We start from the raw sequence: 23,463 nt of genomic DNA, 5'->3' as shown, positions 1-23,463 counted from the left end.
GGCAGAACATGATCTTGAAGTACAACAGCTAGTTTCAAATAACTGTGTGTGTGGCTGGGTTTGGGGGAGGATTTATTCCTGGAATGAGTGAAGAAGCCCTAAATAACATTGTCATTGATTCATCTGGTTTGCTCCTGTGGTTTACGGTTAGTGATAAGCACTTCGAGCTCTTTTTTTTTCTGGGCTGGCAACAATGGAAGTACCCTTGAAGAGGTGACCCTGAAGCCGTCAGGCTGTGCTGGTCTCATTTTGCAGCGGCCCTGATTATCGCAGGAGGGAATTGAGGGGATGTTGAGGAGGACCGGTGGTGATCCATCATCTCCCTCGCTGAGGACTGGTTGTGAACGCGAGCAGACTGGCAGGGTATTCCTGCGGAGAGAATTTGGCTGCCTGCAGTTACAGCTGCTTGTTAGGAAATACAAGTTCTGAGAACATCATTTCATGGAAACGTTTTGCAATGTGATTTTTCTCCCGTTCTTGTTTATCTCCAATTTTAAGTGGATGTGATTAAAGCGTAGGCTTTTGAGTCCTTGCAGCCTGTAGGTTCATCTTTGTTCTGCTCTGGGCAAGGCCTTTGCTCTCCACAATGGGACTGATTGGCAACAGGTTATTCAAAGGGAAAGGAGCCTGGTCCTGGCACGTGGCTTCCTGCCCTGCCTTGTTTGCCTGCCATTGTCTTCTTTCTGCCTTTTAATTTCAGAGCAACCAGCGAGTTGACCTGTATAAGTGGAAGGAAGGCAACGGGGAAGTTTGCACATCCTTGCAAGGACACACACGCGTGATCAGGTGAGGAACAAGCCGTGCTGTGAACTGCTGGGTGGAAAACAAAGAGTTGTTTCATTGAAAAGTGAATGTTTCGGTCCTGACCCTGCTCAGGTTCTACTCTGAGCCTGTTTTTACTCGCTCTCTGCCCTTCTGCCTTGCCTTCCCGTCTGGAGAAGATGTCAGATGTGAAGTGGCTCCCCCAGAATATCCACACAGCCCTTGATGGCTTTAGTGTCATTGCCTTAGGCTGCTGTCCTTGTAATAAACAGGACCATCAGCAGGGAAATCAGATAGCAGCAGCATGTTTATTAAATTGAATCTCAGCCATGTTTCTGTGTGATAGAGCTGAATTAAAGCAGGTAATCCCACAGATGGAGTTCATGGTGGGTTAGTGGTGCATGGAAGATCTCTGCCTGCAGTTCCAGGGGTGTGCTTTGGTGCTGGGCAGGTGACACGGTGTTTTTACTCCAGCTCCTGACTATGAAAAGTAATCGCAGGAAATTGAAATTGTTTGGGCTGCCTGGAGGCTCTCTGTGTCCCAGGTGCACCTGGTGAGCCCAACAGGAAGGCATTCCAGAATGAAGGGTTGATGCCAAAAATGTGTGGTAACAGGGAGCTCGCAGTGTGCCTGTTCCTGTGGGGGAAAGAGCACATGCATGTGACAGCTATAAAGCTCAGGGCCAGGGGGATGTTTCACTGGAATTTACCTAGAAGTATGTCATTGCTTCTTGGAATTTACTTAGAAAAATGATTAAGATCTTGTTGTTTACTTAATTGTTGATGCTAACTGCTTGTCTCTGCTTTCCCACTCTGACTTTGCATTTGCAGTGACTTGGACTGGGCGGTGTTTGAGCCAGACCTGCTGGTCACCAGTTCCGTTGACACATACATCTACATCTGGGACATCAAGTAAGAAGCAGTCTGCCTCTGCACTGCCGGGAAATCACTGGGCTCGTTTCTGTAATTAGCAGCTTGCAGGGCAAAGCACGCACTGAAGGGTGCTGCTTTTCAGCTTTGCTTACAAAGGGCTCCGTCCCCTTCCCATGACCTCGAAGGTGGCTTCTGGTCCCCTCCTTCCAAGCCAGCTCAGAGTCAGTGAAGGGAAGCAGGTCTGGTTTAGTCACAGCCATACTCCTGAGTGGGGAAAAAATACCGACTGCCTTCTCTGCCTAGCTACTTCAGAGCTTTCCTTGGAAGCTTCTCCTGGAACCCAAGGGTGTTCCTCAAGATTTCTTTTCCCCTTTAGCTGAGTGAGTGAGCACCATTTCACGATCCTGCAGTCATTTTCCTCTAAATTCAGTGACTGTAGCTGACTCTCCCTCAGTTCCATGAAGACTGGCAGCGCTGTTCAGGAACCTTTTCCAATTCATGACTTCCCCGGACTCCTGGTGCTTTCTATCATGAGTAATTTCACAGTAGCAGATCCGTCCAAACCCGCCAGTATTAAAGCCCCACATTTTATACCTGGGAAGCAGGGAGCTGGCACTGGGGCTCGTGGGTCCTCGTGCTGGCTGCACAGCAACTCTTTATGACCCCTGGCAAGTCACTTTGTTCCTCTCTGCCTCCCTTGCTCAGTTATAATAGAAGGATAATTATATAACCCCACTGCACCAGGGTACCCTGAGGCTTGTTTAGCTCCTACGAAGCACTTAGATCCTTGGTTAAACGGTGCTTGAGAGCGGCAATATGTTATTAATGTGTAATTAAAAGACAGAGAGGCAATAACTGCTGGTTGTGTTTTCCTGTGATACTATCTTAGTGCCAAGCAAAAAAAAAAAAAAAAGTCTCTGAAGGTTGCGTCAGGAGCCCTGCTTTAACTCTGCTGTGCCCTTCCACCATTTTGTGCCTGTGTGTATCAAAAATGTCCCAAAATGCTTAGTCTCTGACACGTCTGCATCCTGCCTGTACTGACTAGCAAGGTCTGAGTGTCCAAGAGCAGTGTGTCCCGAGGGCTGCTGGCCTCCAGCAAGAGAACATCCTGGTGAAGCCTCTAACGAAGCTCTGGGGAAGTAATCCTGCAGTCAGAGGAGCTGGAAGTTCCCCACTTAATTTTTCCTACAAAACAACTTTCTGATTAGACAGAAATTCTTGGTAGGAGAGTTGCAGTTCATTCCAGAAAATACTTGGCTTTTCAGCTAACCTGAAAAGCTGAAGACACTATTCCTTGTCTCCACTGGCATTTTTTTCCCCCAAAGGGCAGGTGAATTCCCAAGGAGCAATGTCAAGGATTGAATTACTGCCTTGATTCATGTCCTGGCTGCTGCAAGCTGTCGTGGTGCCACACTGGCTTGTACCACCACAGAAATTGGTCTGTAGAGTCTGTGTAGCTGGGTTTACATCCTGTTAATGTTGTTGTATCCTGGACATGAAGCCTTTGCTCTGAAGTCACTGTTCCATCTGCCTTGAATCAGGGTTTGCAAGGGCTCGACAAACACATCCGTGGCTCTTGTTGATTTTTTTTTCCACAGCTCTGTTTGTTCCTTTCAGTTCTCCTGGGAAGGGTGGTTTTGTTGCTTCCTTAACAACTTCAGTGAGCCCAATGTTTCCTCTGCCTGCCTGGTAGCAACATGCCACCCAGTGCACGTGTTTCTCTTCCCTCACGTCCCCTCCTGCTCCATCCTAGGTCCTAAATTTGTTGCTGCATTCTGTGCTGATAATGGCTGCTGTCCTCCAGCTCATTACTTCTTGATTATTCCATTTATTGTGGCGTATTTGAGTTTTAGATTTACAATTTAAGTAAGCAGGAGGCACATTAACTCCCAGGAGGCAGCAATCAAATTAGTCCTGGCGCAGCGAGGAGCTCCCTGGGGAGGCTGGGCCCGCTGGGCTGTGCCCTGGGTGCTCACATTCACCACCTTGTGTTTCAGAGACACCAGGAAGCCCACGGTCTCGCTCTCTGCAGTCGGTAAGTATGCTCTGTGTGTGTGATGTTGTCACGTTTAATACATAAATTCAGCGTTGTGCACCCCTGCTGCTGTTCCTTTCTTCCTTCGTGCTCTGAGGCTGAACGTGGCGGGGTACAGAAGTGCCACCGCGTGTGATTGTCCCATGCAGCAGCCTGAGAGGCTTTGGTTCACAGCTCCTTTTGGAGGAGCAGAATGCAGGAGGGATGTGAGTAAGGATGAAGAGGAAGGGCTCCCTGGTGCTGCTGATTTTTAGGAGAGGAGCTTCTGTGTTCCTTCACCTGCCAGCCAGCAGGCACTTGTGCCTCTTGGATGTGAACAGCTTCCACCCTACTTAACCACCCTGCCACGCTGAGGGGCTGGGAGCTTTACCAGGCAGCGTTGTGCGTCCCTGGAGCACCTTCAGCGTGCTGGGAGCTGCAGCGATGACACGAAAACCCTTCCTGTGGGCTGCACCTGCTCTGGAAAGGCGCTTGTCATGGCTGTTGGCAGTGCTGCCTGTATCACCGCCTGCCAGCGCCTGTCAGTCCCGACCGCTTGGTGCTGGAGGAGGGTGAAGTGCAGATGACGAGGAAAACACGTCCTTTTCCTGAGGTACTGATCCCAGCACTGCAGCAGTCCTCGTAACACGCATCTCGTGTTCTGCTGCTCGGTTCGGCTCCGTAGGCTGCACATCTGCAGCCTCTCCTTGCTTCCCAGCTGGTAAGCCTCTCGACCACAGTGCAACAAAAACCTTGCAGAATTGGAGAGAAGCAGCAAAAAATGTACAGAATTGGAGAGAAGCAGCAAAAACCTTGCAGAATCAGAGACACAGTGTTATGTTCTGGTGCCTGGGGTGAGGTTCCACAGGTCAGCCGAGCCAGCCCAACAGCCAGCTCCCCAGAAAGCCTCCTTCCTCCCAAGCCTGGTTCTCTTTAGTGCTAATCCAGACGTTTGTGTACCCCTCAGTGAGTGGATCAGCTCAATCAGCACAGCCTGTTTGCAGCTCTTTTTCCCCCAGGCTAGCTTTTTGCCAGACTGGGAGGGTGAGTCTGCTCCCCGTGCAGCAGGAGGTAGGTAACAAAGGCATAGCAGCAGGCTCTGAGATCTGTTTAGTAGCTTTCTCATGGACCTCACCTTTTTGATGGCGTAAAATGTTTGGAAAATACTTGCAGAGTAAGGATGAACAGAGCACACGTTTCTCTTCCAATTCTGAACAGTTCATGCTAACCAAAGCCTAATTTTGTTTCTTATCAGAAGCAAGCAGCCCACCTCTGGTTTAGGCCCTTGACTGAGTCCCTCATGATACCTGGACCACCCAGTTTCTGTACAATGCCACTGATGTCTTTGACTTTTGGTGTATTTTGCCAGTTTTTGAGGTGGGCCCTTTGAGCCACTTGGTGTGCTCGCCTCCAGCTGGCCAGCCTCGTGGTCCACCTGCACCACGGTCTTCTCTCGCAGCTCTGTGTTAGTGATAGGTGCAGGACACTGTTGTCCTGTGTTGCATCAGAGAGCATGGAGAGTGTTGAGGAAACAAATGAATCTGTCTGTGGGCACTGGGAAGCAGCTTGAATGAAAACAGAAGGGATTTGGGAGGGGAGCGATGAACCTGCAGTTCTTGTATGGAAGAAGTTTGTTCCATCTGAGCTAATGACACGGATATTTTAATCTGGTGCAACCTATGATAAAACAGCACGCACCTGGAACGTGCTTTGAGGTCTTCAGAGCACCAACATTAAGCTGAGGAATCAGGATTTACTCACTTTCAGCCAGCCTTCATGCTGGCTTCTGGGATATCTTTCCTCTGAAGGACTTTCTTGTGCTAAGAGCATCCCCAAGGAGAGGTGAGGAGCGTGCTGTGCCACGTGTTAATTGCCTGTTTTGACCTGCTCTGTTTGTGCTGCAGCTGGAGCTTCCCAGGTCAAGTGGAACAAGAAGAATGCCAACTGTTTAGCAACGAGCCACGATGGGGATGTCCGAATATGGGACAAAAGGGTGAGTTGAGGCTCTCTTGAGCCACCCGTGTATATTCCCACCACCCTGATGCAGGTTTCCCTCTGGTCACAGATAAATACCAAGAAAAAAAAAAACTGCTTTATCCCCAGTCTTTTGTGGGCTGATTTAGAGAAAACTTAGAGGGAAACCAGAGACCCTTGGGAGCTCAGGAGGCTGAAGAGACTGTGTAGATAACCTCCTTCCCCAGAAATTATGTCCATTTTACACTTTGCTGCTGATCTCAGAGTACTCAACTGCTTTACTGAGCATAAAAGCATGGTGCTGGGTTGCACTCAGTCGCTGTGGAGTTTGCCACACCTTTCACAGCACTTTTCCTTCACCTACTTTTGCTGAGCTAGTGCCTTTCCCTGGGAGGAGGGTGTTTTACCACTTGCCCTTGTTAAAGCGTCTCTTTTTATGCCAAAGAACTAGACCAAATTTCAGAAGTCCCGTGCTGAGAATGAAAATGTCTCCTTCCAGAAACCCAGCACTGCGGTGGAATACTTAGCAGCTCATCTCTCGAAGATCCACGGCCTGGATTGGCATCCTGACAATGAGTACACGCTGGCCACGTCCAGCCAGGACAACTCCGTGCGGGTAAGTGCTGCTGCTGGGGCTCCTGCCTGGGAGGTGTCAGGGTGGTGCAGCACATCCCTGCTGCTGCTTTGGGAAGTGCATCCTCCTGGCAGGATCTGAGTCCTTATTTTTGGCTTTCTGGCAGCCTGTGTGCGTTGAGCCAGGGGCACACCTGTGGAATAGACACAGAAGTCCCTGCAGGATGGGTGCACGTCTGCTTGCCATGGTTAACATGGCTGCAGTGATTTGGGCAGTACTGAAGCTGAAAAAACTGCCTCTGCCTGGCGCTCGCCAGAAGAGCCTTCCACCCAAAACGTGGTGTTGGCAGCCTCAAGCTGATCACAGCAGCTTGGTGTGAGATGTGCTCCAGCCCCTGGGGTTCCCAAACTCATGTCAGGCTGGGTTATCAGTGAGCCTGCAAGCATTGCTACGCAGAGCCTTTCACTTGGGAGGTAGGGGAGGAATATTGTGCCTGGTACGTCAGCCAAATGGAATCCATTCACGTTTAGCTGAGCTCCGAGGTGAGTGCAATTGATGTGTATTCTAGCAAAGCCCAAGGTTAGGTTTTTCATTACAAAATGAGCAGTAACAGCAGGGTGGGCCTGCCTCCAGCCTGGGCTGGCACATTGGCTAGGAGCCTGCGGGGTACCTTGTAGCTCTGAAAGCCCAAGCAGGCTGCCTGTCTCCCTGCTCTAATTCCTCCAGCTCTGATCACTGTGAGCATGACCCCAAGTCGCTCATTGTCTAAGAGCTGCTGCCAGATGCTGATAGCTTGATATTCATCCTTTGGGGCCATCTCTGCTGTTAATGGATGGGGTTACTAATGATGCTGTGGGCACCCTGGCATGTTTCTCACTGTTCTATCTGCGAGCCACATGGAAAACTGCAGCTTAAAAGTATGGCCAGCTGACTTGTGCCTTTCCTTGTCTTTCTGTTTTTTTTTTGAAGTTCTGGGATTACCGTCAGCCTCGAAAATACCTCAATATCCTTCCCTGCCAGGTTCCCGTCTGGAAGGCAAGATACACGGTGAGTGAGAAACACCCACCAGCCCCACTTGTGCTGTGAGAGCGAATGCATGAAGGCACATTAAATAAAGAGCTGCTGAAGGGCTTCTCAACGCTTCTTCTGGATGTTAACTTGATTTTAAAATCCCTTGTGGTGCTTAAAGGGCCAAGAAAAGCAATATCTGCAGTGGAGGCACCTGGGAGAAGGAATTGCTGGCAGTGTGAGATCCCCAGTCTTTGGCATCATCCTCCTGGGGATAAAACCCAGGTGCGGGTGGGAGCAAGGAGGCTCAGAAAGCAGCTGCTGCTCTCGCTGTCCTGTTTCTCTGTTCAAGTCCAGCACTGGTACCTGCAGCACAGAGCAGTGCAACAGTCTTCTGCCCTCTCTGAGGGCTTGCCCTGCTCCCAGGACCTTTAAGTGTGCCACAGTGGGCTCTTACAGCATGTCAGATCCAAGAGCTGTTGCCTTATAGAGCAAGCAGCCAGTTGTATGAAGCTAAGACTCTTACCATCAGTTATTTTTGTTCTCTTCCCTGGCCATCTGGATGTGTCCTAAGTCAGTGCTGTGCCTTGAGGCTTTGGTCCCCTTTCCCCATCCCCTGGTGGGGCTGTGGGAGTGGGTTACAGTGTGGCCCTGAGCAGCTGCCAGGGCTCGTTCCCTAGGAGGCAGTTATTGCAGTTCTTGGCAAGCTGCAGCGAGGATCCCATGTGAAAAGTCAGTGGTGAAACCCCTGCAGCCTCACAGCTGAGAAGTCAGGGAGAAGCAGAAAGAAATGGCAAATCTTAAGTGGGCTGCAGTGAATACCTCTGAGCTTATTATATCTTTTCCCTTGTAAGATGCTGGCTTTGCACAACAGCCTCTTGCCTTCCAACCTCTCCCGATTTAGGCCTGTTTCTGTTTAGTGCTGAGTTCCTTTAAAACCAATTTGTTCTTGTTAATGGCAGAAAGAAAGAATTACAGGGCACGCTGACAGCATGGGAGCATAACTCCCCGAGGTTAACCAGGAGGGTGTTTCTCTCTCAAGCCTTTCAGCAACGGGCTGGTGACAGTGATGGTCCCCCAGCTCCGGCGAGAGAACAGTCTGCTGCTCTGGAATGTCTTTGACTTGAACACGCCTGTGCATACTTTCGTGGGGCACGATGACGTGGTGCTGGAGTTTCAGTGGAGGAAACAGAAAGAAGGTGAGTCTAGAACCAGGTGTGTCTCCCCTGCACTGCTACCCGTTGGCTTTCCATGGGTGCAGAGGCTAGACTCCTGGCTGCGATGCTCATGCCATCACCTTTTGGCTCCTGCCTTTCCCTGAAGCAGCTCCTACTTGCCTTCCATCCCTGCCTGCCATCTCCCTCAAGTCACAGCTGTTTTGTACTGATTTTATGGCAGTGGCCACAGAAGTATTTCCCCGTTGTTTCCATGCTAACGAAGCAAACCCACTGAATGCCGAGTGGGTCAGCGGTGACTCTTAATTGCTTCCTCTCCCCTGCGAGTCTGGTTTAAATGGATCTTTCAGAATAAGTTGTACCAACAATTAGGTGGGTGTACAGCACGGGGACCCTCCCCCTGCTCAGAGCCGCAGGCACCCAGTTAACCCCTCACATCGCTGCCCAGATCACAGCCTCCAGTATATCCCAGCCCCAGAACTGGCGCGCCCAGCACCTGCCTTATCTGTGGTGTGCTGGCAATGGCAGGGGAAGGAGAGCGTGGGATGGGAGGCTGCTGTCAGAGTTAAATCCTGACTAAATTTTCCAGTGTAGGCAGCTAAATATAGGAAATTCCATGTTAGAGGTTGGATAATGACACAGAGCACAGCTTTGTTTCCAGAAACCTCAGCTGCCATCGACAGAACGAGCACGCCTGGCTTTGATGCTGCTTTGCAGCGCTGTGTAAAAGCACACACGTGATGGGAGAGCCCAGATCAGCAAGGATGCTGGCTCAAAGTTGAGCTGGGAGTTGGTTTCTTCTCTGCACTGTGGGTGAATAGGACTCCTGTGCTAGTTCTCTGGGATGTTCAGTGCTGTAATCTGCCCTTGGAGCCTGTGCACCAACAAGGTGCAGCCTAAGACAGCTTGTCTGAACAATTGAGCAGACCTGAACTATGATTGTGCTCTTAGCCGAGTTCCTAGATACATATCCAAGGCGTGAAGTCATCCTCATCTCAAGCAACATTAATCAGTCACACAAGCATTCCTAGTCTGCATCAGTGCAGGCAACCAAGATAGCTCGGCTCTCCTTCCACAAAATCTTTTGTGCTGAATTTAGACAGCCCCCGTGCCTCAGTAGAGGGGCGTAGGAAGCAGCTGTGCAGTAGCAAATTCTTAAACACGGCAGCTGTTTGACAAGGGAAACCTAAACTGTATCACAAGGCCTAAGCGTGGACATAAATAAGTCTGGATACCTTTATCTGCGGATAGATAGTATGTGGCTAGATGTATTTTGTTACAACTTGAACTTGTCTTGGCGTTATCTGCATCTTTCAGAAGGAAAGGGAGGAAGGATAGAACCAGCTGCTGTAGCTTAGAAATGTTGCAAAAACATCTGCATGGAGATATTTTAGCTCATCACCTGTTTCAACTTTGCAGCTCTCATAAAAATAAATCCATTTCTCTACTACGTTATTTTTTCTGGTTAAATAAGCATTGTAGTTGATCCTGTTCGATCCTAGTTGGAAAACTGGTATCACATTCATTCTATCCTGTAAATTATGCCCCGTTTCGAGGTGTGGTAACTGGTGCAGGAGGGATAAAGGCTGATGAGCCTGGGTCAGTTCAAGGCAGGACAGGACTCGTGAGCTCTGCCTTTGTTTAGTGCCTTATCCTCCCTGCTGGCTTGCTTGTGTCTGTTTACACTAACAGCAGTGCTGCGATGGGCCCTGCTTTCAGCTGGGTCTATAAGTTTCTGTCCTTTTTAGGTTCGAAAGACTACCAGCTGGTTACGTGGTCCCGCGATCAGACCCTGCGGATGTGGCGGATTGACTCGCAGCTGCAGCGGGTACGTAAGCACTTGCACTCTTAAACTGGAGGCAGTTTTCCTACAGGCTGGATTCACCTCCCCTTCCTTGCGCTCCCAGTCACTCCTCTGGCGTCCTAGAGCTGCAGATGCTGAGCAACCAGCCACCACTTTACTTCCCCCCTTTAACTCCAGCCCAGGTGTGGCCAGAAACATCCCCAGGGAGACCTGTGCTGAGGCCTCTGTGTGTGCCAAGGCACTTTGTCATCTAACAGTAACCATACGAGGCATTTGGGGAAGGTGGGGATCAGTTACGACCTGTGTTGCCTCCACGGCTGCCAGACGAGGCTCTTTTTTGGCATTCCAGGTACCAGGTAAATGTAGGGATCATGCCCTCTGCTTCCTCTCGTGTTTCCACTGCCTCTTAGCCTGGTGCAGGCAGCGTGTGTCCTGTTGTTGTGCTGCCTGGCAGCAGTTGCAGAGTGCTGATGCAATCACTGGGACAGCTCTGCTGCGACAGACCAGAGGTTCACATGGCCACCATGGCCCATGCTGCTCCCTCTGGCTCATCTTCAGCTGGGGATGTCTTGGAAGAGGATAAGAACGAGGCGAGTATGGAGTGACATTTCTCACATGCCCTCCCAGGCTCCTGTAGTTGACAGCTTAAGAGGCTTACCAAGCCTGGCCATCTTTGTATCTAATGGAGCTCAATGGACTCCACTTCCCTTGATTTGTTCTGTCTTTTCTTGGACCTGTGAACATTTCTGTCATCCTAAACATCCCGTGATGAGGAGTTTCATGGCTTTTCTGCATGTTGTGTGGAAAAACAGCTCCTTTGCTACTTGCTAGTTTTGTTTGAAACGTACTAGCTCTTATTAAAGAAATGAGCAGCCAATCTTACACCATCTTGTCTGTGCTACTGATGGTTCTGTAAACCTCCATCATATCCCTCCTCAGCTGCCTCCTTTGTCAGGTCAAAAGGTCTTGATTTCTGTCATCCCCCGTACAAGAATTTTGATCATCCTTTTGTCTTTCACAACCCTTTTGCAGTTCTACTGTATCCTTTTTGGGATGGGAATCAGAACTTGTTCTTAGCAAAGAATTCTCCATACTCAGTTTGTTTTTAAATTGCTGGGCATAATTCCATGAAAACATCAGCTTAGTCTGGCCTCTGTTTTGTTCCCTCAGCTTGAATTTGCCATTTTTTGCCTGTATGCATTGCTTTATATTTATCCGAACTGAAATTCATCTTCCATTTTAATGCAGTTCCTCCTGTAGGGTTCTTCTGTGACTGTTGGCAGTCACTTAAGTTACCCTGCATAACTTGGTGGCATCAGCAAACGTGGTCATGTCGCTATTCACCTCCTATTCTAGGTCTTTAATGAATATGTTGAGAAGCATGTGTCCCAGCACAGATCCTGCAGGAGTCCTGCAGGTCTGTAACAAACCTTTGCTGTGAAAAGTCACCCTTTACTCCTACCTGATATATTTTATTTATGTCCTGTCTTTGAATCAAGTGTTTGTCTCTTCCCTCATTGGCCCCTGCTCCCTTCTTGTTCTTGCTCTTTATCAAACTACACACACGATGACATGTTGCTGGTGACCAATGCTGTAATTTGCTATATCATAACCTTATCCTTTCTTCTCTCTGTGTTTCTTCTCTTCATCTTCCCTTCTTTTCTTGTGCTGAACTTTAAAATACAAGTTTTCATGGTCTCTTTTTGGTACAGGACTTGGAGCACTGGAGCCTGTGGTATTTACCTGGGCCTCCAAATCCTACTGGAGTGTAAATAATCAAAAGCAGGAAGCATGCTACTATCATATCTGATCTAAAGAATTAAATTACTTTTGACACACACACATTAATTTAAGGACTTAAAGGCATTCACCTGTAGTTTAAAGTAAAACCTCTGTTACTTAGACTGGCCATGTCAATTGAGTGGCTTTTGTAAGGGAGCAGGAGGTTTGGCCAGGCTGTCTGAGGTGACAAAGGGGAGGATGCTGGAAAGGGGAAAATAACACGTCTTGTGACAGTAACAATGCCAAGGTCTTAAAGCCGTGACTGTTGAGTGGACAAACCTAGCTTGGAAATCCAGAAATGAGTGGTTTAGTGGTGTTTCTTTCCGTGGTTTGGTTTCCATTGTGCAGCATGTGGCTCTGCTTGTTCTTTTCAGTTGTGTGCTAACGATATCCTGGATGGCGTTGATGACCTCGTTGATGGGATTTCTCTTCTGTCGGAGCCAGACAAGACCCTTCATCCCCAGGACTCTGAGCCCCAGCATAACTCTGGGCACGGGGATGAGGAAGGTGAGGCAAGTGATGGGTTGTGGAACTCTAAACACGAGCTCCATTTGCGTTGGGAAGATGATGCATCATGGCATAAGAAAGTAACACCATAGGCAAAGCAAAAACTGATCTTGTTTCAAAGATCAATGGATTCCCAGTTTGGGAGGCGGAAAGCCACGAGGGGTTTCTCAGGCTTGTCCTTCCAAATCTTTCTCCTGAACACGATGATGTCATTTTAGCTCTAAAACAGGTCTCTTCCTTGTCACTACTAGCATTTAATTGCATTGTCCTTAGGTCTTAGCTGTGACTTCCTGACAAGAATAAGGTAATCAGAAAGTCAGTTCAGCTTCTTAAGAACGTGGTTCGTTTTAAGCTGAGAGATGAGCCCCACAGAAAAGGGAAGGCGCTCTGACACAAACTGCTTACCTGGTATCAACCCTTCTGCTAGAGTCACTTTGTGAACTGGTCTGAGGATGTGGACGTGTTGCAGATGTCTTCTCCCAGCCACCGAAGTAGTGTGGAGAGAGCCGCTGTGTCTTTTTGCACGTGTTGAGGAGAGGTGGCTTAAGGCTGGCAGAGCGGAGGGGCAGGGCTGTGAGCACCAGAAAGGTGGATGGGAACGGGCTTAACGGCAAGTATTGATTTGGTTTTATGGAAGAGAAGGCAAACAAAGGCAGGAATGTAAAGGAGGGTTTGTGTGGTTTAGGATCTGGCCGGGTTAAACATTCATGGGTGGTAGTGTTTGAAGAGGTTAGAATAGAACAGAAGGGGTTGCATCAGCTGAGACCCAAGGTGATGATGTGCACGAGAAAAAGCCCTCTAAAGAGCTTTCTACATCTAATATTGAGGATAAGAATTGGGTTCTCCCGTGGCTTTGTGTCAGCTTGGGTTTTAATTCCGTTCTCTTGTTCTGTATTGTGGCAGAGTGCTACAACGGATCCCCATGTGGCAAGTTTACAGAAAAGCAATTTGTTTGTCCTTTTCGCTTGCCAACAGATTTGAGAGAAGGTGAGGAAATGGTCTAATGACTGTCCTCTGAATAAAGGAGGTGGTCTGGGTCCCTTTGGGGATGTAGTTCTTCCTAACTGGAAGTTTCCTGCCCAGTGAAGTTCCTCTGTAAACTCTCCTGTGTGGCAGCAGAACAAGTTTTGAAAAGTAGCCAGCACCTCTACCTACATGAGAGATTTATAATACGATAGCAAGTACCCTGGCTACCTGTGCTCACCGCGAGCAGTACTGCGTGGGGGAGCACAGCTTCTAGCAGGGAGCATTGAGAAGGGTTCTTGTTTTTGTCTGCCTGACATCTTTTTTTTCCAAAGGAGAGTGTCTTTCACTGTCCTTGACAACATCACGTTTATATGTCCTACATGGTTTCCTTGTGAATCTGGTGTTGGTTCAGGCTGGTAAGGTTTCCTTTGCGGCCAAAGAGAATAAAAATGACTTTCTGTAGCAGGGCAGATTTTGCTGCAAATAGCATGACTTCAGGATCAATGCGCAAGCAAGTCCCTAGGTAGGAATTTCAGTTCTTTCTAGCCTAAAAGCTATTGTGGACTGTTGATTTCAGCAGCAGAGTCTCCGTGTTACATTAGTAAAGCACTTCGGGGGATCTTTGAAGAGAACAGGGCTCTGCAGATAAATCAGAAAGCCCCCCAGCTGTGTCGTCAGTATACAGCTGTCCTCACTGGCTGTTGCCTATGAAAGATCTTTAGGAATCTAGACAAATATGTGGGTTTCTGGGGATTAGAAGCTAATTGGAAGGGAATGGGGATAGAAGACAAAGAGAAGGCAGTGCCCATTTTAGGAACCTCAGAGGTGGCTTTTCAGTAAGCTATGTGGCGTCTTGAGTTAGAAATAATTATCTTCCCTCAGAGCCACTGATCTTCCTTTAATCCCTTTTCCAGCTCCCTATTGTGAAGTATATCTAAGCACTAATAAAATCACAAATAGGAATGAGTAGCTAAGCGTCCTACCTATCCAAATTCAGCAAGCAACTGGGCAGCAATAAAGCCAGATATATTTGTCCCAGCAGCAAAGTCGGTGACTTTCAGGCAAAATCTGGTAAAGGATAGCTTTCTGCATTTCTTGTCTTTTTGTTTTTTTCTCCCTAAGAGTAGTCTGTGCAACATCAAGGGTGAGAATGACAGCTGAGTAAGTGGGACTTGCCTTGTGTCCTTGGGAACCACCATCAAAAGATATATTTGGCCTTCTTAGGAAAGGTTGCCACACGAAACCCCTTCCAGCAGGAGCTGCCCCTGTCCTAATGAGGTATGTCGCAAGGGTCAAGGCAAGAGCAAGAGCCAGGCACAACAACAGGCAGAGACCAATTCTTCTGAGACACAGTCCACTTGGCTATTTTAACCCTAATTTCTCGTGTCCTGCAGTGCTTGCCTGGCTCTTTAAATCAGTCCTGTGTTTGAGGGGTTATTGTCCTCCTGAAAAAACACTGAACTGGAGGGTTAGATCCAGCATTTAAATGAGTCTTGAAGAATTACTCACTAGAGTGCTTTGCAACATTAAAAGCACACTGCTGCATCAAATGAATTAAACCTCTCTTAGGGCCAGAAATACCCTCGCCTCTCTCCCAGAGCCTTATTCATCAGATTGCGTTGGACACATTCCCTGAAAGCCACGAGCGGTGGGGTGTGAATCCCAAAGACCAGAGCTCCTCCTGGAGACTGCTTTGGCAGCTGGACCAAGAGGCTCCACTTCAGCTGTTTGTGACCCTGGCAGTACTGTGTGGGGAGGAGAAGGTGTCTCAGATGAGTAGAGACCAGACCATTTAGGGCTGTTCAAAATACTGGTGGCTTCTGTAACTTTCCTCGGAAACCAGCGTGCAGACAGGTTTGGTGTTTTTTAAGAGCAAGTCTCTGAAGCCTGCCTCTAAACAGCAGCTGAGACCCTCCAGCTCGCAGGTCTCTGCCAGGTAAAACTCATACCTCAAGGAGCAGAGAAAAGCCTGCTCTCTTGGCTGCCTCCCAGCATCGCGTGCCAGAGGTCTCCTGTAACTTGTCTCAGTCTGTTCTGCATCTCTCCTGTCAGCCTTAAAAGAAGACTTCCTGAATGACCTCCTGGTGGGGAAGAAGACAGACCAGCTGGGGCTGCCTCAAACGCTGCAGCAGGAGTTTTCGCTGATCAATGTGCAGATCCGAAATGTCAACGTGGAGGTAGGGAGTTTTCCTTCTGCTGACTGGCTCGGAGGGAATGTGGGCAAGCTGGCTCATCAGAGCCTATTGAGGGGAACCCTTCTGCTGCAGTGACTGCTGCCTGTAAACAAGGTTTATTTTGAGCTGGCGAGATCTTTTTTGGCCGGGGGTAGCAGAAAAGAGGATAATCCCAAACACTGGGAGAGAGGGAGGCATTTCAGCTCAGCAAGTACCCTGGCACCGATCCCAAGAAGGCTGGACTGTGTTTTCCTCCCTGCCAAGACTGCAAAGTGACTTCTTCCAGTACATGGAGCTGATCTCATTTCAGCTGTTTCTGAACTTAGTCTGCTCAGCCCTCTGTCCCTCAGAGTCCTGGGATGGGAGGCTTGAGGCACTGCCTGCCCTCTTTCCCCACCCCTGTGGTTTCACATCCTTCTGCATCTTTCTGAGACAGTGGGATGTGACCCTGGATGGTGCCTGTTACTGGGCCTGGAGCCCTGCACAGCCAGGTGAAGTGGAGCAGCCTGTGCTGGCTGCCGTCTGCAGGAGCTGCAGGGCTCGCGGTGCCGGCTGCTCCCCTCTGCCTGGGGTTTTTGCTGTCACTGTGTTTGCTGCCCTTGAGAACAGCATGACTTCATCGTACGGGCGTGCAGAGGAATCAGCCCCTCAGCGTGGATTTAAGGCACTGTGAGTTTAGAGGTCCTTGGAGATGTAACTACAGAGCGATTGCTTTCCCTCGCGCAGATGGATGCGGTGAATCGGAGCTGCACGGTGTCAGTGCACTGCGGCAACCACCGAGTCAGGATGCTGGTGATGTTCCCTGTCCAATACCCCAATAACGCCGCGCCGTCCTTCCAGTTCATCAACCCGACCTCGATCACTGCCTCCATGAAGGCCAAGCTGCTGAAGGTGTGTGGGGAGCGTACACGGGCTGTACAGACACACACGTGCTCGGCACCTGGTGTCTAGATTCCTGACACAGTAAGACATCAGACCTTGCTGAAGATATACCACAGACCACTGCTAGAATTAATGTATTTTGGAGCCTCTAGGGTGACGTATTTGTTGGCTTTGCAGCCCAGTATTTGCCTTCCTTCCCTAATGCACTGTGAGTGTGTTTTTCCCTGCTATTCTACATTCCTGTAGAATACCATTCCTATCATCCTTCTTCTCACGCAGTTTCCCCCAATCCCTTAATAGACCAAATGACCATATAAGCATCCAGCTACAGAAAGTATGGTATTTCTCAGCTGTTGCTTCATGCTCTCCCCCACAAACTGATTTAAAAACTAGAGAACTTTTTACACCAGCCCCACAAATTCCATACTAGGTATTTGATCATCTGATATAGAAAGTCCTACTGCTGCTGAAAGCCCTTCTCCAGCAACAAGAGCTGCTCTCTCTTGCCTTCTATAAACACAATAGGAGCAACAACCTTGATTTACCCTAGGACCACAAAGAAAGGGTGAGGTTGTAGGCTGTTTCCTAAATTAAAACAGATACACGGTAGAGATGTAGGGGTAGAGACATACAGTGCTGTTGTCTTTGGGCTTATAGTCACTGAATTTTGTTGGATTCCCCTCAGAGCTTGAGGGGAAAATACTTTGTGTCCTCCTTGGTGAGAGGAAACGTTTTTTTCTTTTTTACTGTGCTGACCATGTGGAATGGTCAGCATCTGAATGGAAAGGGATGATGAGAAATCGCTCTTCAAGGGGAGGAAGCAAACCCAGAGATTTCTAAGTGTTTGAGCACCTCAGTCTTTAATGCTTCGATCCCCCTGAGTCTGACAGTGCTGTGTGCTAGGGTTGCACTGGTTACCTTGATACCAAATTCAGCCTTAGGCGTAGGTCCAAGCCTGCATATCAGGTAAATGGATTGATCTGGGTTCCTTCTTGAAAGAGATGGATCCAGTTTGAAACAAACTGGTATGGAATGTATGGGTTACAGTAAAACAGAAGCCCAAATCCTGGATCAGAACCCAGGTGACCCTTCAGAGCTCTGATGAAAGCTCAAGGCAGGCAGCACATCAGTGCAACCCACTCCAGTGTGGCTCCAGTAGGTGTTATGGGATGCCTCTGGCCCTTCAGTCTCTACAGCCTGGTAACTTTGCTGCTCTGCAGACAAAAAAAGGATGTGGGAAGGTGTGGAAGTAACCATGATTCAAGCTGCATCTTGTTTGTATTCCAGATATTGAAAGACACTTCTCTGCAGAAAGTGAAGCGGAACCAGAGCTGCCTGGAGCCCTGCCTGCGTCAGCTGGTCTCCTGGCTGGAGTCTGTTGTGGTATGGAGAACTACATGGGCTTTCTGCCCTAGTTTGTTGTCTTCTCCCACATCCCACGCTTCTGACTCTGCAGTGAGAGTCCGGCCTCATTAGATGTGTAAATAGACCCCTGTGACTGGCTGCTACATCTGTGTAAGCGCCGGTGGTTAATGTTGAAGAAAACTGAGTGGGTGATGAGATGCATTATTTCTGAAAATCAGGCCCTGAAGGTTTGTTGCTTTGGGGAACTCTGCATGCTCACTAATATTCAGGTCAGCAGGAATTATGGGGAGTTGGAGCATCACAGCAGCTCCAGAAGCCAAGCAGTGCATGGTAGCTTCCCAGCTCTGAGTAGATCCTTGACTGCCAGGGCATGGTTGTCAACTGTGAAAGAAAATAAGTTTTCAGGGAGGCGATGTATTCATTCTTGTCTGAAAGGCAGTGGCAGATGTCTTTACCTCCTCAGTTCCAGTCAGAGATCCTGCCAGTCCTATTCTAAGGTCTTTAAAGCTGTGAAAGTCTATTATTTTCTTTTTTTTTCTGAAGCTTCGTGCTAAGGTTTTGTAGGGATGATACTGCGGGGAAACACAAGTCCCACTCTGCCCTTAGCTGAGAGATCTGTGATACCTACTCAGCATCCCAGTGTCAGGTGTTAGGTCTGTGTGTGGGTGCAGTGTGCCAGAGTGGGTGTTTTCAGCATTCAGGAAAAGATTAGAGAGGTTCCTCAGTTTTCTTTTTGAAGAGGCTTTGTTTATTCATCACAAATAAGGTGTTTTTTGTTGTGGTTTTTTTTTTTTTTTTTAACATGGAAAGCTGAATTCTGTTTAGTTTCAGCAGTACTGTTGTGAGTGGGAACTTCTCACCACTTGTATGGAAATTAGATGATTTGAGCCAGATGCTGCTGCCTTTACAGCTCAGGTCTAAAGAAGTTCTTTAGCTTATCCAGATAAATGTGGATTTCTGCTAAAATTCCTCTGGACAGGCTTGAGGTCTCCCAGTTGTTCACACCTGGCTCACACCACCTGTTTTTCTCCTTTAAGGTGCCCAGCCTGTTTTTTGACACCCCCACGGTTGTGTGGGTTGTAGAAGTATTCCTCTTCGAGGAGACTTTGTCTCGCTTGCATCATGGAGGTGTTGGGTTTAGCTCAGCTCCCTGTTTTGTTCTTGGGAGCCATATCTGGAGTCTGAAGGTCAGATTTTCTATATAGCTTTCCCCTGAGACCAGTTTTTCGCCCTAGCTGAGCTCTGAATTTCAGCACAGCTGTGGTGGGAGAGATCTCTGGAGAAGTAGCAGTGCAGAGCAGCACTTTGCTCACAGGTACATGAGCCTGCAAGTGCCTTTGCAGCCAGAGCAGTAGCCATGCTCTGTGCTTGATCTGCTTTGGTTCAAAGGGGAGGCACCAGCCCCGAGGCTGCTTGGCACTAGGATACCCGGTGGTTTCCTTCCTGTGGCATCAGGAGCCTGATCGTGGTTATCTCCCGTTTCAGAACCAAGAGGACAGCACGTCCAGCAATCCCTACGCTTTGTCGAACTCCGTGACGCCCCCGTTGCCCACGTTCGCCCGGGTCTCCAACGCCTATGGCTCCTACCAGGACTCCAACATCCCGTTTCCACGGACCTCGGGAGCCCGGTTCTGTGGTGCAGGTCAGCCCCGTCGCTCTAGGGGAACACTCAGGCCTCTGAACAAGATGAGGCTTTAGTTTCTGCCACTCAAGGAGTGAGAAACCCTACTAAAGTAGCAATATTGTGATAAATTTATAGGTAATGAGCCTAGTTAGCAACTGCATACATGGTGTTGCATGTAGAATTTTAAGATCTGGAAACCCAGGACTGAATGAAGAGGTGGCCCTTGGCATGAGGCCTGCCAGAGGCACTGGCACACCTCTTTTACAGAAGACTGGGAGTAGCTTTTTTCCTTGCCCATTTCCCTCCTACCAGCATCAAACTGCTCTGGCTCTCAGGCCTTCACAAAATTCCTGTGATTTTGGACTCAATTTACCCCCTTGCTGAATGGGTATTTTTGTTATTAACTACTCTTTTATCATTCTGCACCCTCTCCCTTGTCCCAAAAACAACAGGTTAAGGTCTGAAAAGAGGTGTTAAGTTTCACTGTGGTGTTTCAGATGCAGGCATGACTCTTCTGTACCTAACAATTTGAGCATGTTTTGAAAGCTGCTTTTCCTATAGGCCTCACCAAATTCCCAGCAGAAGTAAAACAGTAATACTGCTTTGAATAGGCTCAGTGAAACCTGCCAAGTCCTGAAACTCTTGTAGTGGAGTGGGTGGCTGAGGACACTTGAAATGCCAACAAATGGGGTAAAGCCTGTGAGAGTGCCTGGAGCTGGCCTCAGCTGGCTCAGGTTATCCTTTTGAAGAGTCACAGCAGCTCTCAGGGTTCCTCTGTATAGCTGTGTGTCGCTGCACTTGCCTCTGTGGTATCACTGACAAATTCTGGTGAAGAGTTAAAACACAGAAGTACGTGTGTTTGCTCCTTTTCTTCTACCATCTCATCTCTAACACCTGGTGTTGGTGCTTTTAAAGCAGTCAGCTCAACAAAATGTGCTCTTTAATGGGTTTGGAAGAAGTGGATTTGGGTTGATAACTCAGAGAAATGGATGGGCCCCCTGCCCCTTGACACCACCCCGGGCAGTCTGCTCCTTGTCGCGGGATCTTTATGCTGTGTCCTGTCTCTGCAGGGTACCTGGTGTATTTCACGAGGCCCATGACCATGCACCGTGCCGTGTCCCCAACAGAACCCACACCCAGGTGAGTACCTGGTGTTGTAGCTGAGGTCTGCCTGCTCTTTGAACTGCCACCCCTCAGAAAGGGTGAAACAGCTTGGGTTAGAGGTGTCATTCTGAGCCTCCAGAGCACCGTGGTGGATGTAAGCTCCTGCTGAAAGCGTTCTCTTGTTCCTAGGTCCCTGTCAGCTTTATCAGCGTACCACAGCGGCCTCATTACCCCAATGAAGATCCGCACGGAGACCCCGGGCAATCTGCGTTTGTACAGCGGGAGCCCAACTCGCAGCGAGAAGGAGCAGGTCTCCATTAGCTCCTTCTACTACAAAGAGAGGGTAAGTACCAGGCCAGAAAGCCTCTCCTAGCACTTCAGCTGTTCTGACTTGTGTTCTCTTTGTACGGCTGAGAGCATTGCTGTAACAGAAGTTTCATATTCCTCTCAAGAAGGCATCCTTTTAGAGGCAGCTCTCTAAAAATGTCACGTGGCTTTATCTCCTGTTAGTAACCTCTCTGCCGATCCAGCCTTTGACTTGTTTATTTTGATATCTCTCTAGACTGACCATCACAGCTTCCTTCAGTACATTACACTCTCTCCCTTTGCATTATGTAGAGTTAAGATCTCACACTTGAAGCTGTAGCCTCCAGATAAGTACATGTAGGCCACTCTTTTTCTCTGTTCTCCCTGATGCATGTAGCTGCAGAGGGCTCTGTGAAGCTTATCAGTAACCTCTGCTGAATTACGGGGTGTATTTGGCTCATTTCTGTTGCAGGTGTCTCTTGCAGGGATATGTGCCTCTGGACTACTTTAAACAAAAATCGTCCCTATATGTTTCTCCAAAGAACTTCCAATCTATGTACCTCTGTTTTAGGCACAGGTCTTGTTACCATTGCTGTTTACAAGCAAGGCTTTGGGGCAGAGAGGATTGTTCCCTTCCAGGGCACGGGGAGGCTCTGCTCCTGGTGGAGTTTTGCTTCCATACACATCCCAGAAGACTCTGGGAGTTCGCATTCTAGTGATTTTTATTGCTCCTCCCCAGACTTCTTCTGATGAGAGGAGAAAATGGTGCTGACTGGTACAGGAATTACAGCCTGTTCCAGGCTTTGCAGGAGAGTTTATTTAAAGAGCTACCTCTGTCCTCTGCAGCATGCTTGTCTCTGACACGCAGCTCTCTGAGATGACAGACAAGGCTAAAAATAACGTGTGGAAGCAGCTTGGTGCAACTTCATGTGACCTGTCTCCCCAGTCCGCGTATTGATGGTGACAAGATTTTGGGAGGGGTGGATCTAGAGAGTAAAGCATGTGTGTTGCCACGTCTGCTGAAAGCCAGGGAAAATTCCTTCCCCGTCCCCGTGCCAGGCTGCGTCCTCACGCTGGGTTGGAAGAAGGGTAAGGGCCCTAGCAGAGAGCTAGCTCAAATGTTCCTGCAGGTGGAATAGATCAAAAAACCTCACATCTCCCTTCAGCAAAGGTTTTCTGACTCTTTGGGAGTTGATGTCCCTGCCTTTGTTAAATCAATGCTAAATATTCTTATGGCATTTCATTGTGAGGATTTTAAGGCATAAAAACCCCAGAGTCTGAGTCTTGGGAGCTCTGAAAGCTTGGATTTCATATTTGCGTTAAATAAAAGTTGAAATTGTGCAGTAAACTACCAAGTTACGTAACTTCAGCCCCTAAACTGAATTTGTCAGACATAACCAAGTATTTAAACTTAAATCCCATGCAGCAACCACCATTAACAAACAAATGGGATTTGTGCATTGCCAGACAGGGAATGTGGCATGTCCCCATAAAAGCAGGGGAGCTGCTGAGCCTAGCAGAGATCTCCTTAGTAAACCAAACTGAAACTAAATGTGACGTTCAGCCCTTCTGTGCTCGTTTAAATGTGTGTGTATGTATATATACACACGTATTTATCTTTCTCACATTATTCATGCATGCATGCTCCTCCTTCCTTCCTTCCTACAAAAAAGAAGTAAATAAAAGATAAAAAAGAGTAGTCTAAAAAGCTAGTGGTCAAAAAAGCAGCGGAAAGGAGAATCTGCATTTATACTGAGGCAATGCCATCAGTGTTTAAAGCCTGGATTTCTCTTAAAGGCAGTGCATGGCCGTGGTTTTCTCGCTCCAGTTAAAGGGTTGTGCTGGTGGGGACCTGGGCACTGCTCAGCCCTGCCTGAGGGACAGCCATGCCCATGGCCGGTGCCTGTGGTGTCCTCACGCTTCTGTCACGGCAGAGCCTGGAAGCTGCTGCTGCTTCTCAGGGCTTCCCTCGGGCTTTGGCTGCTTGCAGCCCTCGCAAACTCCACATGGGGGAGCGGAGCCACGAGTCCCAAGGGCTGGCAGCAGCGGCTGCCTACGGGAGAGCAGGACTTAGGGGGGTGACTAAGCTCAGCTTTGCTTGCTCTCCGCTAAACTGCATTTCCTTCTGCTAATCCTTTTCTCCCTCTCTTGCGAGATGCAGTGGAGGAACACATAGCACAAAGCTGCAGCTTTCTCTCTTTCCATGGGGCCAGGCAGTCCTCAGACAGAGCCTCATCCTGAGCTTCCCCATGAGCTGCAAGGGAAGGCAGAGGCTCAGGCATGCCTGACGATGAGGACTGCCTGTCATCAGCTGAAAATAAATGCGAAATACACTGCACACAACACAAATAACCCCTTTCTTTCCCTTTTTATTGTGTTGACTCTTCCAGAACTCTAACAAATATCTTTGTCAGGTGAGCCCACAATAATGTGCTTTGAGAGATCCAGTTTATTGTTATAATCCTGCGCTGAGTGCTTAATGAAATATCTGCAGGTTCGTAATGAAAGCCCACTTTTGGAGCTGTTCTGCATGGTCAGTCAGTGAACTTGATTGCTCACTCAACCCAAA

General features: G+C 48.6%; 1 protein-coding gene across 8 annotated transcripts in view; it reads left to right on the top strand.

The window, feature by feature from the left end:
• WDR59 (WD repeat domain 59) overlaps nucleotides 1–23,463 on the top strand; it is a 45,575-nt gene that overhangs the window by 8,385 nt on the left and 13,727 nt on the right. For all 8 annotated transcript variants that reach the window (XM_027465979.3, XM_027465978.3, XM_072044032.1 and 5 more), the window contains 15 exons: nucleotides 701–786; nucleotides 1,594–1,674; nucleotides 3,633–3,670; nucleotides 5,554–5,642; nucleotides 6,123–6,239; nucleotides 7,167–7,244; nucleotides 8,248–8,404; nucleotides 10,129–10,208; nucleotides 12,341–12,473; nucleotides 15,492–15,616; nucleotides 16,340–16,504; nucleotides 17,783–17,878; nucleotides 19,346–19,502; nucleotides 20,555–20,624; nucleotides 20,778–20,931. In XM_027465979.3, the coding sequence (XP_027321780.3) occupies nucleotides 701–786; nucleotides 1,594–1,674; nucleotides 3,633–3,670; nucleotides 5,554–5,642; nucleotides 6,123–6,239; nucleotides 7,167–7,244; nucleotides 8,248–8,404; nucleotides 10,129–10,208; nucleotides 12,341–12,473; nucleotides 15,492–15,616; nucleotides 16,340–16,504; nucleotides 17,783–17,878; nucleotides 19,346–19,502; nucleotides 20,555–20,624; nucleotides 20,778–20,931 (1,626 nt within the window). The remainder of the gene's footprint in view (nucleotides 1–700; nucleotides 787–1,593; nucleotides 1,675–3,632; nucleotides 3,671–5,553; nucleotides 5,643–6,122; nucleotides 6,240–7,166; nucleotides 7,245–8,247; nucleotides 8,405–10,128; nucleotides 10,209–12,340; nucleotides 12,474–15,491; nucleotides 15,617–16,339; nucleotides 16,505–17,782; nucleotides 17,879–19,345; nucleotides 19,503–20,554; nucleotides 20,625–20,777; nucleotides 20,932–23,463) is intronic.

Source organism: Anas platyrhynchos, chromosome 12 (genome assembly GCF_047663525.1).
Source record: "Anas platyrhynchos isolate ZD024472 breed Pekin duck chromosome 12, IASCAAS_PekinDuck_T2T, whole genome shotgun sequence".
In the NCBI taxonomy this organism is placed as follows: Eukaryota; Metazoa; Chordata; class Aves; order Anseriformes; family Anatidae; genus Anas; species Anas platyrhynchos.
The sequence above is the reverse complement of the archived record's forward strand: the minus strand, read 5'-3'. Positions and strand labels throughout refer to the sequence as shown.